Source organism: Carassius auratus, chromosome 27 (assembly GCF_003368295.1).
Source record: "Carassius auratus strain Wakin chromosome 27, ASM336829v1, whole genome shotgun sequence".
NCBI lineage: Eukaryota > Metazoa > Chordata > Actinopteri > Cypriniformes > Cyprinidae > Carassius > Carassius auratus.
In genome coordinates this window covers 2,003,512-2,021,486 of record NC_039269.1, presented here as the reverse complement: position 1 = coordinate 2,021,486, position 17,975 = coordinate 2,003,512, and the positions used below count along the sequence as shown (strand labels likewise).

Below are 17,975 nucleotides of genomic sequence, written 5' to 3'. Positions count from 1 at the left end.
AAAAATCATATATGACAAAAATCAACAAAAACCTGGGGAACTAAAAAATGTAAAATATAAAAAATAAATTCACATTTGAACACCGAATTTATGAAGGATCTGTTCAATGCGAAACCATTTGGAAGACCTAAGTATTTGTTTTGGAGTAAAACATTCAGTAAGTGTAACTATTAATTATTGTAATTTGTTAAGTAAACTGGTCGATGTAAAAATGATTCTGCTGTCTAAGGATAAAGTTTGATAATTTCCCATAGTAAATTGACCCTGGAATGATCCGTGCGATTGATGTAGGGTTACAGTAAGGAAACTGTAGTTGTCATGGGAACGCTGGTCCCACAGTACAGTGGCAATACTCTTTGAGCCGGCCAGTAAATGTCCCGCTCACAGACGGGATGTGCTCATAGTTTGGATTTAGGCCAAACAGTTGAGGAATTCCTAACTGAGGCTCTGCTTTTGGTCCTTAAATGGCTAGTGGTGCAAATATGACATGTCCCACAGTGCAGTTCATGCTGACCGGAGTAAAAAGCTTTGTACAACCTGCAAAAGGAACTAAAAACAAGCTCAAGATGTGCAGAGAAAGAAGCTTCATCAAACCCAAATATTCGAAACGAAAGCAAGTGCAAACCGGAGGAGATGTCGATACATTTAGCTGCTCCGTGGATGACTCATGCAGTCCATGCATATGAAAAGATGTGTAAATAGAAAAATAAATGTTTACAAAAATGGCATAGCATCTGTTGTGTTCGCCTCCCTTAAAGTTCCCAGTCAAATATAACCACACAGTCTTGATCTGCCAAGTGCGGTGTCTACCACTAGAGATAAAACGCATGCATTCCATGCAGTGCTCTTTGCTTTGCAGGGGTAAAGCGTGACGTGGATACATATTTAGATATGACGAGTATTATGTCTGTGTCGTGTTGAGCTGTACAGAGTCTAGTCTTTAGAAAGAGTGAGTGAGTGAGTGCGTGTGAGTGCGTCTTTAGGGTGGTGTTCCCCACGCTCCATCGGAGTGGAACCCGTCTCCGGTGGATGAGGGTGGAACAGGTCCGCTGGGGGTGAAGGGATCAGTGTCTGTATCCGTCTCGCCCTCGGCTAAATAGCGCCGGTCGCAGCCCCAGCTCGACCCCGCTGTTAACCCTGAGGCCTTGCCCGTGACCTCCTCTTTCTCGGCAGAGATGCTGAATCCGCTGGGCGAGCGTTCCAGCTCCTCGTGAGTGACCGACAACAGCGACAGTGGCGTTCCCACCCTGCGGCCTCCCGACTGGCTGACGTTGGAGGACGGGGAGTGGCTTGGCAGTGGGCTGATGGGCAGGACGGTCGGTCTGGGCGGGTTGGCGTCGGAGCGTGTGTAATGCGGTGTGTTGTTCGGCGGCGGGCCGTAGCTGCAGTACACGCGGTCGCCTGCGACGCTGACGGTCAACGTGGGGTCGCAGCGCTCCATGGTCATGTGGCCGGGGCCTGTGAGGTCGGGTTGCATATGCATGTCCACCAGGAAATCCAGTTTCTTCTCCATGTCTTCCACCTGTGAGTGAGGCGAGGACAGTGTTTAGCAAAACAACTTTAGATAGGCCACACAACCAGCTGTCAGATTGCAGTACCTGTCTCTCAACCCGCACAAATCTACCCATCATGCTTTGGTCTTCGGGATCTGGCAGGCTTGCTTTGGGAAGATAGGACTCGTGTCTAAGAGAGAAAAATGGAGAGGGAATGTAGATCTGAAGAAAAGGGTATAAATGAGAATGGCTGCATCTACTTAATTTAATAAAAATTATACAAAATTATAAATGATAAATGATATACCTGCAGAGCTCTTCATTCAATATAGGGATTTATTAGTCATCATTATTAAATAAGGTTGCGGTTTTATTAGGATTATGCTCCAGCAAAAATAATATTGTAGCTTGTTTAATATATACTCATATAGTCTTAAACATAATAAAAATAAATATTTCTTAAAGTTTGGTGAGCTTTTACCTAGGTGACTGCTGGGTGGGGTACGGAAATGGTGCTTTCTGGGGTTTCTTGTGTTTTGGAGTGAGAGGTGGTCCTGGTGTCAGTATCAGATCTAGTCTACAGATGAAGCAAACAAGCAAATATCACATTATTTTTACAGTTAAAATGATGCAACAAACAATTGGAAATGGAAACATTTTATATAATTTTATAATCATAAAGTAATTTAAATGTTTTCTATAATATTTCTTTGAAAATGTGCATGTGTATGTTTAATGTGTGTGTGTGTGTGTATGTTACCGTGTCTGTAGATATTTGATTCTGGTGAGCATGTCCAGGTGTCCTGCAGAATACTGCTCAATCACATCCTTGACATCATATGGCCTCAGAGTCTCCTTAAAACGCTTCTTACTCAAAAGGAATATTATGATCCTACAAAACGAGAAAAAAATCGAGAAGTTCTTTAAAGTCTTTTGTTAGTTGCTTTGGATAAAAGCATCTGCTTAATGCATAAATGTAAATTTAATGCTCACCAAGGCTGCATCTATTTGATAAAATACAGAAAAAAAATATATATATATATTTGGTGTGCAATTACAACTGAAAAGTTTTCTATTTCAAAATATTTTAATTATAAATTATTCTGGCGAAGACAAAGCTGAATTTTCAGCAATCAGTCTTTTCTTTCACATGTCATTGTAATATTCTCATTTAGTTCAAAAGTAATTATTATTATTATTATTATCAATGTTGAAAACTGTTGTGCTGCTTAAAATATTTGGAAACAATTATAAAAGAACGAACAAATGAACGAATGAAAGAAAAAGAAAACAAACAAAAGAATGAGAATTAGAAAAATAAAGAAAGAAAAATTGTAAAAAGATCACAAGTGGTTTTTAAGGGTTATGGACACGAGATTTAATATTTGTGTACCGCAGTGCTCTTATGACTAATTTGAGAGTTGGAATCATCTCCTCCAGCAGTATATCTGGCGGGAAGCCCCTCTCCTCAGGAGTGGGGTCAGGCAGACCTCCTGTATCTACAGTGACACAATAAAACAAGATTAGATTAATTGCATTGGTATACATAATGCATTTATAGGAGTATATATATTATTTTAGCGTGTAAATTGCTAAGAGTGTGTATTTATGTATATTGAGTATGCATATTAACTGTTCAAGTACTGTGTACTGTTTTTTCTAAGTATGCACAAGTTAAAAGTTAAGTACTTTAAAGAATTCAGCTTGAGTAAATGCATCTTCAGTATGTGAATGAGGTGTGTGTTTGGGAGTGTGGCATACCCTCAGAGCTCTGTCTCAGGGCATAGGCCTTCATTCTGAAAGCAGTTCGGAATCTCTCTCTGTTACTGAACCCTGCTGGTTTGCCCTCTTTTGATGGACTCTCCTCAACCACCTCTGCTGGCCCGCAGTTCCCTGACACACTTTCAGGATTGGCAGCAGGCATCATCACACGAGCCCTGACCGTCGACGGTCTCGGGGTCGACAGCCGCACACGTTCCAACAAACTCAACTTCTGACTGAAGAAGAGACAGAATAAAAGATGAGTTGAATCTCAGAGCTCTGAACACATTTAGCATTCTTTATCATTTTGTAATTCTTATTGAGTGTTCCTCAAAAGACAAAACAGAGTCTTTGTCAGTTAGAAATCAGAAATGGGAGAGGAATGGATGATAATAGTGTCATAAAACACAGGTCATGTGTTTATATATATAAACTTTATATATAGACTTCTATTTCAGATAAATGGAAAAATGTAAACAACTCTTATAATAAGAAGAAATTTATTTCTTGAGCACCAAATCACGTTATAATGATTTCTGAATGTCGTAATGGCTGCTGAAAATTCAACTTTTGTCATCACAGAAATAAATTTACTTTACTTTTCTAGTTTAATATGTGTATGCAGGCTGTAGGTATAGGCAAAGGTGCACAGGGCCCTCCATAAGAGCTAAAGCCTTGGGGAATCTGTTAGTCTTAATGCGGCCCTGCACACACACACACACACTCGCTCTCTCTCTTCCTGCAGGAGAAACTGAACCCTTCCAAAGAAACAACGCAGGGCATTCTCTTGTGAAGGGTCCCCAAGGATGGACACACACACAGTCTATGTGCTGCGGCACACACAGTATCTCTTGAGTACAGTGAAAAGAAGGAGATTGAAGTGGTGAGAGGGACTGAAACATCTTGAAATACTCCACAATTACAGCTTATTACCAACCATTACCGATACAACACTTTCCCACACACACACACAAAACACAATCTGTCTACAGTCGATTCAAACGGTCTGAGAAGGTTTTAATGATTGAAAATGACTTTGTGTGTTTATGTGTGTGTGTTGTAGATTCATGGGACATACAGGAAAGCAGTGAAAACGTGAGAACAGACAGGAAGAGAATCAATGCATAGATTTCACATGAAAAAAAATGAATGGAGCATAATATCACAAGCTACTTAATAGCGTGTGTATGGTCCAGTTTCTCCATTTCGGACTTGTTTTAGTAGGTCATTGATAATGTCAGGCTGCAAGTTTCCCAGCCATTTGGCTTTGTTTGTAAGTGTGTGTGTGTGTGTGTGTGTGTGTGTGTATTTGTACCAGTGGGTCAGGTTTTGCTTACATTGTGGGAACAAAATAACTGTAAATGGATGTTAAGACCTGAAATGAACTGCATACTAGACAATGTTTTAATAAAAATGTTGAAGTGCAGAAAGGTTGTGTGAAGGATTGGCATTACGTATCGATCAGGAAATGAAGTCATAAGGAATCTGATTCAACTAAGCTAATCCATAATTGATTCTTTTACTGAGCACTTTTGTAAAAGCAACTCATTCTATCAATAATTAGTTTAACTAAACAATAATGCTAAATAATGGATTTTCTTGCAAACTTTTGTGTTCCTTAAAAATAAAATGTGTTAGCTTTCCTATGATAAAGTTTGCATTTGCTTGCAAATATTTAGCATTCTCCTGAGAAACTTTGTGTTCCCCATTAAAGTTTTAATCTTTCACAAATATTTTTCTTTCCCCTGAGAATATTTGCATGCCCTTGCAAAACAGAAATAAGAGAAAAAAAAAATGAAAAAAAAAGTGCTAATAGAAGCAAATACATTAACGAGAGAATACAGACATTTTGTGAATGCATAGTTTCTTAGGAGAATGCAATACCTTTGCAAAAGAAGCCAAGTTTTGTGAGCGAATGCAAAAACCTCTATAACAATATAATATCTCTGTGTCCCAATATCGGCTCCATATTCTGGTAACTTTTATTATTTTTATCAAAAAATTTAACTCTGTAGGTCATATCTGTCAGTCATTTCAACTGATTCACTCAAAAGAATCAGTTCATAAGAGTCATTTGTTCCTGAATGGGACTATACTGGACTAAGAGGACAATGCAATAGAAATGTGGACTCTCTATTTGTTTTTATATTTAGACATTCAAGAACAGTTAGAAAAACCAAACATCAAGAAAATGAAGAACCAGTTCAGAAGAAAAAAAACAGTTCTTGATTCCAACCCTCAGGTGGAGAAAAGGCATTTTTTGAAGTGAACGCAAAAGTCTTTACCATAATATTAGAGTAAAAGTGTGCATGTACTGTATGGTTTGGTTTCTCCATTTGGACTTGCTTGGTGGGTCAACAGTAGTGATAATGTCAGGCTACAAGTTTCCCAGTGTATGTGGATATTCACGCAGGTGTGTATTTGTGTAGCTGTGTGTTTTGCACTAATGTATTAGCAGTATTAATGTGTAATCTGATCTCTGATCTGGACTGAACATGGATTACAGGTCTCGGGTCAGGTGCTACAAACAAGCCCAGCACTCACTCAGTCCAACCCTCTCTCTGTTTCTATCTGTAAATCTTCCATCTTTTAACAAATGGCCTGTCAGGCCAGTGTCCAGGTCAAGGACAACTGATACTTATTATTATATACGCAGTCCATCTTTGTCATGGCTCTTCATGCTTAGATCGCTAATAACAGTTCCTATCATTTTCCTTAGTGACACAGACGTCACACATCTAGCCGTCCATTAGATTCTCCCACACACACTCATGTTCCCTCTCCCTCGCTCTGCTCTGACACCGTCATCTATCAGTGATCCATAATTCACTCTTTTCTAATGGACTCGGTAATATCACATATAGAACTACTGTCCACGTGTCCCCGAACTGAGAAACGAGCTCTCACGATCTCTCTCTCTCTCTCACACACACACACACACACACACAGGAACGCACTGCTGGTCATTACGCCTCTGGCACTGAATTAATGGAGGTGGTGGTTATTAGGAGTTATTTAAGGAAACACATTTCGCAGATTCATTAATCTCACACTTCCCAGAGATGCTGGAAATCTTTAAAATAGTGAGCGAGAGACCGAGGGAATGAGAGAGAGTGACTTACCTAGCCATAACCTCAAGAGGCTCCTTCCTGCAGGTGATAGAAACAACACACGTTTAGTTTTACCAGATCACATTTGTGACCCTAGACCACAAAACCCTTAAATCTTAATTGTCAATTTTTCAAAACTGAGATTTATACATCATTTAAAGTTTTCACATCATCTGAAATTTTCCAAATAAATTCTTAGCAATGCATATTACTTATCAAAAATTAAGTTTTGATATATTTACGGTAGGAAATTTACAAAACATCTTGATGGAACATGATCTTTACTTAATATCCTAATGATTTTTGCCATAAAAGAAAAATAATTTTGACCCATGCAATGTTTTTTTAGCTATTGCTACAAATATACCCCAGCGACTTAAGGTTTTGTGCTCCAGGGTCACATTTATGATTACAAAACTCTCTTCATTTGCAGTGCGTTTGGGTATACACTTGGACAAAAGTATATTCATATAACTGGTAATATTGGTCAATAATTCTGTGTTTAATCTTTTACATACCAGAAATTATTAAACAAATCAACAGAATGAGGAAGGTATAGTTTGCTTATCGGTTGCTAGTTATAAGTTACTAACTGAAATCACAATGCCAAGTGTCAGTAAGGGAGCAGTATGAATAAATGCTGCATTAAAAGGGATTTTAAAGAAGACTTTTATTTTTATATTTAATAATAATTACTATTTGGACTTAGATTTAGATTTATTTCAGTTTTTGTTTTTGTCTATTTCAAGTTGGCCATTTGTTTCAGTTCGTTGCCAAAGCAACGTTCCTATTTTCTATTTAATATTCTTCTTGAATATTTCAATCTTATTTTATTTTTGTGTTATTTCCGATAATGGAAATGTATTTAAAAGTTTTAGTTAATAGTAATAAATAAGCCTTGCTCCCAAACTCATTCATTAATTCATCGAAGGCATTCTGTCATTTTTGTGTTTTTTGAAAGATTTTTTTTTAACAACAAATAAATTACATTTATTACAGCAGTGTCCCCTTTTTTGCAGGGCTCTTAAAATTGTCAAATTGACCTATATTTGTATAAATTTGTCCCTCTCCTGGATAGTCAGTAGTGATTATCTGAGACTGCGTTAATTCTAGAAATAATCAAACAAGCACCACATTTTGCACTGATTTACTGAAAGCTAATCTCACATTTTAAGAAGATATAAATCTGCTCAAATCTTGCTTATTTTACTCTTATATTAATACACTTGTATTCAGGCTCCAACCAAATAATTTTTACAATTAGGATGAAAAAGGAAATTGTCCACGCACAGGTGTGAGTACCTCCCTGTAACCTCTAGCAGATCTCTAGATGATGCTGTCTCTGCATGCAGACACACACACATATGGAAATAAACAAAATAAATGAACATTAAAAAGAGATGCATGGAAATCATGAGAATAAAACAAGTGAAATCTGTCATGAGTATCTGTGAAATCATAAAACATCCCAGGCATAACATGAAATCATGATGATGACCAACATAAAGGCAAGTCCTTGTAAACTAAAATATATTCAAATGATTTTTTTTTGAGCAATGTATGTGTATGATACCTGAAGCATGGCAGAGAGATCACAGTTTCATAGAATCTCCATGTGGCGATGAGATCGTCTCTGACGGGGTTGGTGGAGTAGTATCTCCATGCAGCCTGAAATCAATATTCAGTATTGAATATTAAGCAGATGTGCAGTTGAGGAATGAGCCTAAAGGGGTGAATTTAATGCTGATTTAAGTTGGTTTCTGGTTACCTGTATTAATGAAGCTGCAGGATTTCTGCGTTTCTCAAAGTGTTTCTGTCTGTGCTGTTCCTGAACTTTCAGAGCCAACCCAGAACCGAGAATACCCTACAAACATAACCAGACTTCAGCATAAACTGGTAGGCTATTTTTTAAATAGCATACTATCATACCTAACCACTTCCCAACTGAATGATGTTACATTTACATGTAGTCATTTAGCAGACGCTTTATCAAAATGAGGACAATAGAAACGCTCAAAACCAGCAAAAGAGCAATAATATGCTAGTTCTACAACAATTCTCGGTTAGCCGAACGCAGTACAAGTAGCAAGGTGTATATATATATATATATATATATATATATATATACAGTGGGGCTCGAAAGTTTGGGCACCCCTTGCAGAATCTGTGAAAATTTGAGTAATTTTCAAAAAATAAGAGAGATCATACTAAATGCGTGTTATTTTTTATTTAGTACTGTCCTGAGTAAGATATTGTACATAAAAGATATTAACATTTAGTACACAAGACAAAAACATTGCTGAAATTATTAAAATAACCCCACTCAAAAGTTTGGGAACCTTTGGTTCTTAGTATTGGGTTCTGTTACCTGATGATCCTCGACTCTCTTTCTGTTTTGTGATGGTTGTTCATGAGTCCCTTGTTTGTTCTGAACAGTTAAACTGAGCAGCATTCTTCAGAAAAATCTTTAAGGTCCTGCAGATTCTTCAGTTTTCCAGCATCTTTACATATTTGAACCCTTTCCAGCAGTGACTTTATGATTTTGAGATGCACCTTATCACACTGAGGACATTTGAGGGACTCAAACACAACTATTTAAAAAGATTCAAACATTCACTGATGCTCCAGAAGGAAACAAGATGCATTAAGAGCTGCATTAAGAGAAAACTTTTGGAATTTGAAGATCAAGGTAAATTGTACTTAATTTGTGTACCGGGAAACATACAAGTATCTTCTGTTGCTTACGAAGGGCAGAACTAAATTTAAAAAAATTATATTTCAACAAAATTTGGCCATCTTCATCATGTTTAAAAGTTTTCACCCCCCAGCTCTTCATGCATCTTGTTTCCGTCTGGATCATCAGTGAATGTTTGAATCTTTTTAAATAGTTTTGTTGGAGTCCCTCAAATGTCCTCAGTGTGATAAGGTGCATCTCAAAATCATAAAGTCACTGCTGGAAAGGGTTCAAATATGCAAAGATGCAAAGACTGAAGAATCTGCAGGACCTTAAAGATTTTTCTGAAGAACGCTGCTCAGTTTAACTGTTCAGAACAAACAAGGGACTCATGCACAACCATCACAAAACAGAAAGAGAGTCGAGGATCATCAGGTAACAGAACACAGTACTAAGAACCAAGGGTTCCAAAACTTTTGAGTGGGGTTATTTAATAATTTCAGCATTTTTTTTTGTATTGTGGACTAAATGTTAATATCTTTTATGTACAATATCTTACTCAGGACAGTACTAAATAAAATATGACATGCATTTAGTATGATCTCTCTTATTTTTTGAAAATTACTCGCATTTTCACAGATTCTGCAAGGGGTGCCCAAACTTTCGAGCCCCACTGTATATATATATATATATATATATATATATATATATATATATATATATATATATATATATATATATATATAAGAAAACAAGTAGATAGAATAGAAAAAGAATAGTGTTAGAGGCCTTTTTTGAAAACAAGCAATTAGAAAACAAACCAGCTTCAATGCTTCAAAAAGTACCTAACCAGAATTTGCTTACATTTTTTTCAATAGAGCTAAGTCTTGGGAGACTGATATCAGTGACTGATTTGCTGTTCACACGACACTGTGTAGTTAAAGATGCATATAATGAGTTGTGTCAGTAATATTTTGTATAAAATGAGTTAAGAAATTCAATGTTTGCAGTATAGTTTTTGTCGAGCTAGAATAATAACTGGAAGCAGATGCCACTGTGAGTTACAAATGGCCATACCTGCTCTTACGTTAAAAATAAGGTGGATAGTCTCGCAATCACACTATAATTTGTTAAAGCAAAAATTCATTTTAGACAAAAAAGAAGCTGTACTCACTGCTGGAAGAGCAAAAAACGACACACCAATAAGAGCGAAGGTCCCGGCCAGAAGACGCCCTGCCCACGTCTTTGGGGTCTTGTCACCGTAACCGATGGTTGTCAAGGTGATCTGACACAAGAGTGAAATCATATGTCATCAGTGTGATTAAGGCTAACACGGCTAAGAGGCTATCAAAGTACTTGAGCTGTAAAACCATTAAAAAGGTTGCATTAATGGAGCTGCTTTTAGTGTCACAAAGGTGGTATAAATGGGGCTGCTATAAAACCATCACAAATGGTAGTGTTAATGGAGCTGCCGTCAAAAGAAATGCCGTGCATTTAAAAAGAAAAACACTTTTGAACTTGTGACACAATGGTTCAGATTTTCTTTTCTATTAAATTTACTTTTGATTTTCATCATGGAGGAAAGCTTTTAAGCATCTCAAAAATGCTAACAAAATGTATCTTAATTATAATTGTAGAGCTGATTTTATTCAGTCAAGCTACAGTATAATATATGTGATCCTGGAGCACAAAACCAGTCTTAAGTCGCTGGGGTATATTTTGTAAAGATTGAAAAAAAAAACACTGCATGGGTCAAAACGATCGATTTTTCTTTTATGCCAAAAATCATTGGGATATTAAGCAAAGATCATGTTCCATGAAGATATTTTGTAAATTTCCTATCATAAATATATAAAAAACATTTTTTTTATTAGTAATATGCATTGCTAAGAACTTTATTTGGACAACTTTAAAGATTTCCTCAGTATTTCGATTTTTTTTGCTCCCTCAGATTCCAGATTATTCCAGCCAAATATTGTCTGATCCTAATAAAACAAAGTTTATTTATTCAGCTTTCAGATGATGTATATATTTGCTTTTACACATATTTGCTTTAAAAATAATAAGGAGAAGAAGAAGATTTTAAAAAAAATAATAATAATAATTAAAATAATAATAATGTCAGCTTGGTACAAACTTTAAAGTGGCCTTCAAAGTGTATGAATTTTAAAAATGAGCATCTCAAAAATGATGGAGTATAAAAAAATGGTGCTACTGTACAATAGAGTGGTGGAACTGTATATATATTATACATAAATATTCTAGTCATAGATGGATAGATAGATAGATACATAGATAGATAGATAGATAGATAGATAGATAGATAGATAGATAGATAGATAGATAGATTTACTTCGTTATCCAAAATCTGAGTTTGCTAGCTCAGTTTGAATTCATTTAAAAGGCATTCTCAAATCAACTTGAAGTTCTGAATGCAAGTGCAGTGTGTCTTTCTCACCAGTCCCCACCAGAGGGCGTCTGCATAGGTGTCAAAGTCCTGTGGGGCTGGTGTTGTTGAGGGGCCCTCGCTGTATGATGGCTCTACCGTGACATCATCCTTCTCAACCAGGTACACCAGGAAAGAAGCCAGGATCAATGACAGGAAGCCGATGTACCACGCTGTAATCAGTTCCTGACCGCACACACCAGCCGGGAAACACACACACACACACACAGCAGTACTGAGATCAAACATCACCAGACACTGATATCTGATTGTTTTTGCTTGCGTATGTACTTTGAATGTCTGTGTATCGCAGACCATAGCATTTTTGAGGAATTGCTGTGTGTCTATTTGGGATTGTGTGCACATTGCCGACCCCATGGGTTTATTTGAGCATGCTTGACATGATTTGAACAAGCAAGACGTGCTCTTAGATGTTGATCAAGAGGGAATGACCTGTTGGCGTACATCACATCATGTGTGAGAATACCTTGCTGTGTGTGTATATTGCAGATCCCAGCAGTTTCCAGGTACCTCCGCGGCGGTCCATTCGTAGCATTCGAAGGATCTGCAAGAAGCGCAGACTGCGCAGCGACGTGGCCAACACATTTCCCTGGTTTCGTACAGCAACCACCGGCACCGAAGCAATCAGTACAAAGATATCTGACAACACAGAGAACATATAGCCTCTTATGCTCATTAAAGCTGCATGTATTTTGATAAAAAAAATACAATAAAAATAGTAATATTGTGAAATATTATTGCAATTTAAAATAATACAATTTTATTGGAATATGTTTTAAATTTTAATTTATTCCTCCAATGGCAAAGCTGAATTTTCAGCATTTTTACTCCAGTCTTCAGTGTCACATGATTCTTCAGAAAAGATTCTAATATGCTGATTTAATTTTCAAGAAACGTTTCTTATCTTCAATGTTGGAAGCAGCTGTGGTGCTTAATATTGTTATGGAAACTGTAACACATTTTTTTCAGGATTATTGATGAATGGAAAGTTCAGAAAACAGCTTTTATTTGAAATAGAACACTTTTGATCAATTTAATGTGTCTTTGCTGAATTAAATGACTTTATTTAAAAAAAACTCCCAAATGTTTGAATGTAGTTGAGTATGTGCATACTGTGCGTGTATGTTCCAGTGTGACTGTGTTTGTCTGGGTCAGTGTGTTTAACTCACCCAAGACACACAGCGGTTTGCGGGCGAATTTGAGCCGTCCTCTCCAGCCCTTATATCGACAGCAGCAGCCGGCGGCCCATATCCTCAATGCAAACTCGCCTCCAAAAATAAAGATTGTAAATGTCTCCTACAGGACGAGAAACATTAAGTCATATTCCTCTCAACCATTCAATCTCACAGACTATGAACAGAAGGCACACACTCACCAGAATCACCAGCCAGTGAGCCGAATCTTTCTCATGCTCTTTGAACGTTGTTAAAATTGACAGAATCAGGCATCCCAAAACAATCAGAAACCTAGAAATTCAGAAAACAGAGAGTGAGCAGGAGCTTCATTCAGTGTGTGGATAGATAGATAGATAGATAGATAGATAGATAGATAGATAGATAGATAGATAGATAGATAGATAGATAGATAGATAGATAGATAGATAGATAGATAGATAGATAGATAGATAGATAGATAGATAGATAAATAGATAAATAGATAGATAGATAGATAGATAGAGCTGTGGGGGGAAAATGGAATTGAAGATCTTTTTAGTTGCTATGGATACCTTAGCTGAGTCATGATAAAATCTTTTTTCTTTTTTTTTTTTTTCTTGGAAAGACCTGCTACCTTTAGATATAAACGCTCATGGTATAATTTTACCAGCAGAGGGGGCTGGTGAATATACTTCCCTTCACACAAACACTTGCACACAAATCCTATTACCAGATGCTGAGCTGGTAAGGTTTAAAAGCTTAATTTTTTTACATCAGGTAGTCAGAAACTTGGTGCTGCTGTATTCTGTATAGGATGCTCATTCAATTTCCTTCCTGAATATCAAGCCGGACAAAGACGCATGGTGTGCTCGCTTACCTGGATATTTAATTATGAGAACTGAAAAGAAACTTTGAATTCTGTCATCATTTACTCGCCCACACGTCTTTAGAAACCCATAATATGATTTGCATGCTCCACAAAAAAGACACCATAAAAGAAGCATAATAGAGTAAGAGTGAAGAAGACCATTTTCAGCAAAATCCAAGTTGGCATCAAATTAAAAATGATTCCTATCTATGTGATAAATCAATGCTTATCTTATTATTCGCCTATGTATGTCTCATTTTTCAAAACGTTTTTTTTTTCAATTCTAGTGGAATTACATACCTATCTCTGGTAAAGTATGCAGTTCTGTAGAACTATTCAGTCCAACACTTTCTTACAATCGACAGTAAGCTTACATTCAGATCAGCCTCCAACCAATAAAGGTGTGTAATGATTTGTGTATGCATGTGACTGCCCTCAGATGCTGTTTTCTGCAGTGTTGTTTTGTTACGTCTGGGAATCTAGTTGTACTGTGTGGCATCCAGCAGAGCACACATGCAGACTCACATATTTCCCTTATTGTCTCACTCTATTCATCAGTTGACCTGTTGGCAGTTTCTATGGTTTTACATTTGTTGGTTATATCTGTGCTGTTTCCATGGTTACACATTTTCATCATACACACATATACACAGCCATACACACTGCTACATGCTCAGCATCTGGTCTCCAGTGAAAGCTTTTAGCATCAGCACACAATGAACCTATAAGGGTGATACAGCTCTCTCTTTTACTGCGTGTCGACTGAAGTGTGCAGGGTTTTCTTGAAGAGCAATGCTTCCCTCAACAGAACGATGGAATGCCACGACTCTCAGGGTGCTGTAAAAAACCATGATGTTCTTAATGAAAAGGGCTATTAAGAAATAAAACTGCTCAACAACCTAGAATGTAGAGATGATTATAAAAAAATATGATTATATATAACTTATCTAGACTTAAAATTTATAAAGAGAATGTGTTTTGAGATAAATATCTGTACATATAAAGTGTTATCCACACAATAAAAAATATGTTATTATTATTTAAAATACAAAAAATAAAACAAATAATTTTTGCATAATTATTGTTAGACATTTGTGTGCCTTTTTTACATTTCACAGGGAATTTTTGGTGTGAGGTGAGCAATGCATATAATATTACATAATCAAATGTTTGTGAGGTCTATTATGTCAAAGCCTGAAAAATAATGGTGGTGTCTTATTTCATAATCAAATCAGATGACTGCATTCCAGCAACAAGATACATGTATCATATGTGATCAGCCAGCAGGCATCACTGATGTGTAACCGTTGATAGTCATGTGCTGATGCATTCATTTGTCTGAGGTTACAAAGTTGAGGACATTCTCCGTGAGTTCAATCATTTCTGCAGCTTGGTTTCAATGAAAGAATTACCCAATATAGAGAATGACAAAAAACGAAACGGCAAAGCAAAGCAAAAAAAAAAAAAAAAAACAAGCAAACAAAACGAAACAAAAAAACAAAGAAAAACAAAGAAAAGCAAAACAAAAGAAAAATTGTGGAAAAATACTAAAACGTTTAAAAACACAATCCCAAAAAAAACAAGATACATAAGACAAAAAAACACAAAACAAAAATTCAGCAACAAGTGTCTGATCTTTCTATAGGCATCATCACGTGTGGATGCTTTCATTTGTCTGATAAAGTTGTGGATGTTTATAACGAGTCATTTGTGCAGCTTGGCTTCATAAAAGCTCTTTTTGGAATGACAGGAAGTTTTAAAAGTTCCAGTATGTTTCCACAGACTCTTTTATCCAAAAACATCAAGGAAAATCTTATTTTTTATAAAATGACAAACTCAGTGCTGTTTACAAAGAATTGTTAAAGATGTTTTTGAATATAGAGGTTGGTGAGAGCAATTCACACCAATCAATAGTGATTCAGTTGGTAAGTGGACACAATAAAATCTGGGAACATTTTATACTCCACAGATTGAACGCAACTATGCAGTGTGTAGTTTTTAACTAAAAACCAAATAAGACCATCGGCATGCAGAGAGAAGGTATGTTTTTTGAGAATGCACATTAATCACGGGGTAAACATGATCAGTGCTTTTACTACTAATTAATCTTCTACTGTTATACTTTACCATAGAGGCCCAGCTTTTTAAATATTCAAAAAAAATTAATTTTGGTTATATATGAACATTTAAGGGAACATTCCATTTTATTATTTTTTAAACATTATGGGAATGTTATGTAAATGTTCTCTGAACATTCTGAAAAAAGCAGAAACATTTATAAAATGTTAGACGTATGTCCAACTAAACGTTTCCCAAAAATTTTCTATGAAAAATACCAGATAACTTTCAATTAACATTTTATTAACTTTACTGAAAGACCGTTTGTTCACAACTCAGAACATAAGCTGTTCCCGAGGGATATACTCTATTCTGCAGAACAAAATTCTACAGTATTTCTTATTTCAGTCTCTTTTTGGGTCTAAAACATAAAGTTCAAGAGAAATGCAGAAGTGGAGGAAACCCAAAATACTGCATGCATGTCTTGGAACGAGAGGGTCTGTCATGGAAGCTTCCCTATACCTGTTTTCTGTCTTGGTAATGCTGTAAGAGTTATGTGTACATGTGCATCTAGGAGAATGTGTGTGTAACTTGTGTGGCTGTTTGTCTGATCGATGTTGAGGGCATATTGGCTGTAATGGGAGCATCAATACGTGAGGTGAGTCATAACAGGACACATCAAACTTTATAATAGAACACACACATACACACACACACAGCCATGCGGTTCTGCTCCAGAGCATGCTGGATACTAGAGTGAATTATTCTGTAGTACTTGTGAGGAAAAGAGAAGGAGCCAGAGAGAGAGAGAGAGAGAGAGATGTAGCACCATTAGAGGTTATTAGTGAGGTGGATGTTAAAAGCACAGTATTTCTCTGCTGATTTCAGGGAACAGCAGATTACAGCTCTCACCGGAGACCTGAGCACAAAGCAGCAAGCATGTGCAGACAAGAGCTTCAAAACCCCCCAAAATTGCTTTTCAGGTCTATTTAGTCTGATTTTAAAATACGTATGCTGCAGGGTTATTAGTATTATTCAGACAAACTGAACTAAAAATGTGCATTTTAGATATATTTCAATGGTTGTAGTTTTGGAAACAAAATGTAATGTTGCACAAAAAAAACCTAAATGAGAAAAAATGATTATTGTTATATGAAAATGTATATAGTGTACCTACACTCATATCAGCCCTGTGAAAAAGTAACTGCCATATTAAACCTAATATCTGCTTGGATGACAACAACTGCAACTAAACACCTCCACAAGTTTGTTCAGAGCTTTGCTTGTCTCTGCTGAGCAGCTCATTCTCCTTTGAAAAACTCTCTTTTAACCCTGACAAACTAGATCTTCAAGTGTGAACTGTTTCTTCACGTCCCCCTTCCTCTCTATAGGATTCAACTCAGAACTTTAACTAGGCCACTCTAAAACTTTACTTTAATTTCCTTTCAGCCACTGAAATGACGATTTGAGTCCTGAACACCGACCTAAGCTCATGCTTGAGATGCCTGCTGTTGCTCTGGGAATTTTGAGACTTCCTCTTTCAGGAGCTGCCATGTTCTTGGAGAAATTTTTGTCCGGTCAACCACTTCTGGGAATATTCACCACTACTCTATTCGCAGGTAATGGATTGCACTGTGGTTCAACAGAGGCCAAGAAATGGACTTTGTAACCCTTTCCAAACTATAGTAGCTTAATGTTTCTTCAGTTTTTTCTTTAATTGGGGCATATGACCATGTAAAAGCTTTGTAGTGAACACTCATCTCAAAAAAGGTTTGTCCATTTACATTCAACATATGAGACCTGTGATAGTCTCCTAAATCTAACTGCCAAACAAGATTTCTTTTCTTTCTTGATTTCAAGACCAATTCAGGTAAATTTTTCTCAGGGGCAGTATCAGTGTTCTGTGAATTTTCCTATAAACAAGTGAAATGCTGTAAAAACGGTCAGAAATGTAATGTGATAACATCCACTGAGATTAAACTGGAGAGTTGTGATTAAATAATAAAAAATATTATATCAAATATATAATAGTATGTATAAAATACATATTTAATAAAAATTTAAAATAAATATTTCAGAAATGCAATGTGATAATACAAAAACATCCATTAGAGATATAAATAATAAATAATACAAATAATTAGTATAAATAATTATTTAAACATACTATTAAACATTAATATAAATAGTAAAAAATGTGTATTATTAATATAATAATTTCTCTCTCACACACACATACACACACACACACCATTTGTTCCATTTAGTTGGCATAATTATATATATATATATATATATATATATAATGTATTTTATTTATTAGCAAACATATGTAGATAGTACTGTTACAAAACAACATTAACAAAGGTAGAGCATTTACATATCCCATC

General features: G+C 36.2%; 1 protein-coding gene across 2 annotated transcripts in view; it reads right to left on the bottom strand.

Moving 5' to 3' along the window:
• Window positions 1-48: 48 nt before the first annotated feature.
• LOC113045045 (potassium voltage-gated channel subfamily KQT member 3-like) overlaps window positions 49-17,975 on the bottom strand; it is a 33,873-nt gene continuing 15,946 nt past the window's right edge. For both annotated transcript variants that reach the window (XM_026205164.1, XM_026205163.1), the window contains 14 exons: window positions 12,881-12,971; window positions 12,675-12,801; window positions 11,972-12,144; window positions 11,497-11,670; window positions 10,213-10,323; window positions 8,133-8,228; window positions 7,938-8,032; window positions 6,377-6,403; window positions 3,255-3,490; window positions 2,887-2,992; window positions 2,254-2,385; window positions 1,975-2,070; window positions 1,599-1,683; window positions 49-1,522 (listed from right to left, as the gene is read on the bottom strand). In XM_026205164.1, coding sequence (XP_026060949.1) covers window positions 980-1,522; window positions 1,599-1,683; window positions 1,975-2,070; window positions 2,254-2,385; window positions 2,887-2,992; window positions 3,255-3,490; window positions 6,377-6,403; window positions 7,938-8,032; window positions 8,133-8,228; window positions 10,213-10,323; window positions 11,497-11,670; window positions 11,972-12,144; window positions 12,675-12,801; window positions 12,881-12,971 — 2,092 coding nt within the window. In that variant the 3' untranslated portion in view covers window positions 49-979. The remainder of the gene's footprint in view (window positions 1,523-1,598; window positions 1,684-1,974; window positions 2,071-2,253; window positions 2,386-2,886; window positions 2,993-3,254; window positions 3,491-6,376; window positions 6,404-7,937; window positions 8,033-8,132; window positions 8,229-10,212; window positions 10,324-11,496; window positions 11,671-11,971; window positions 12,145-12,674; window positions 12,802-12,880; window positions 12,972-17,975) is intronic.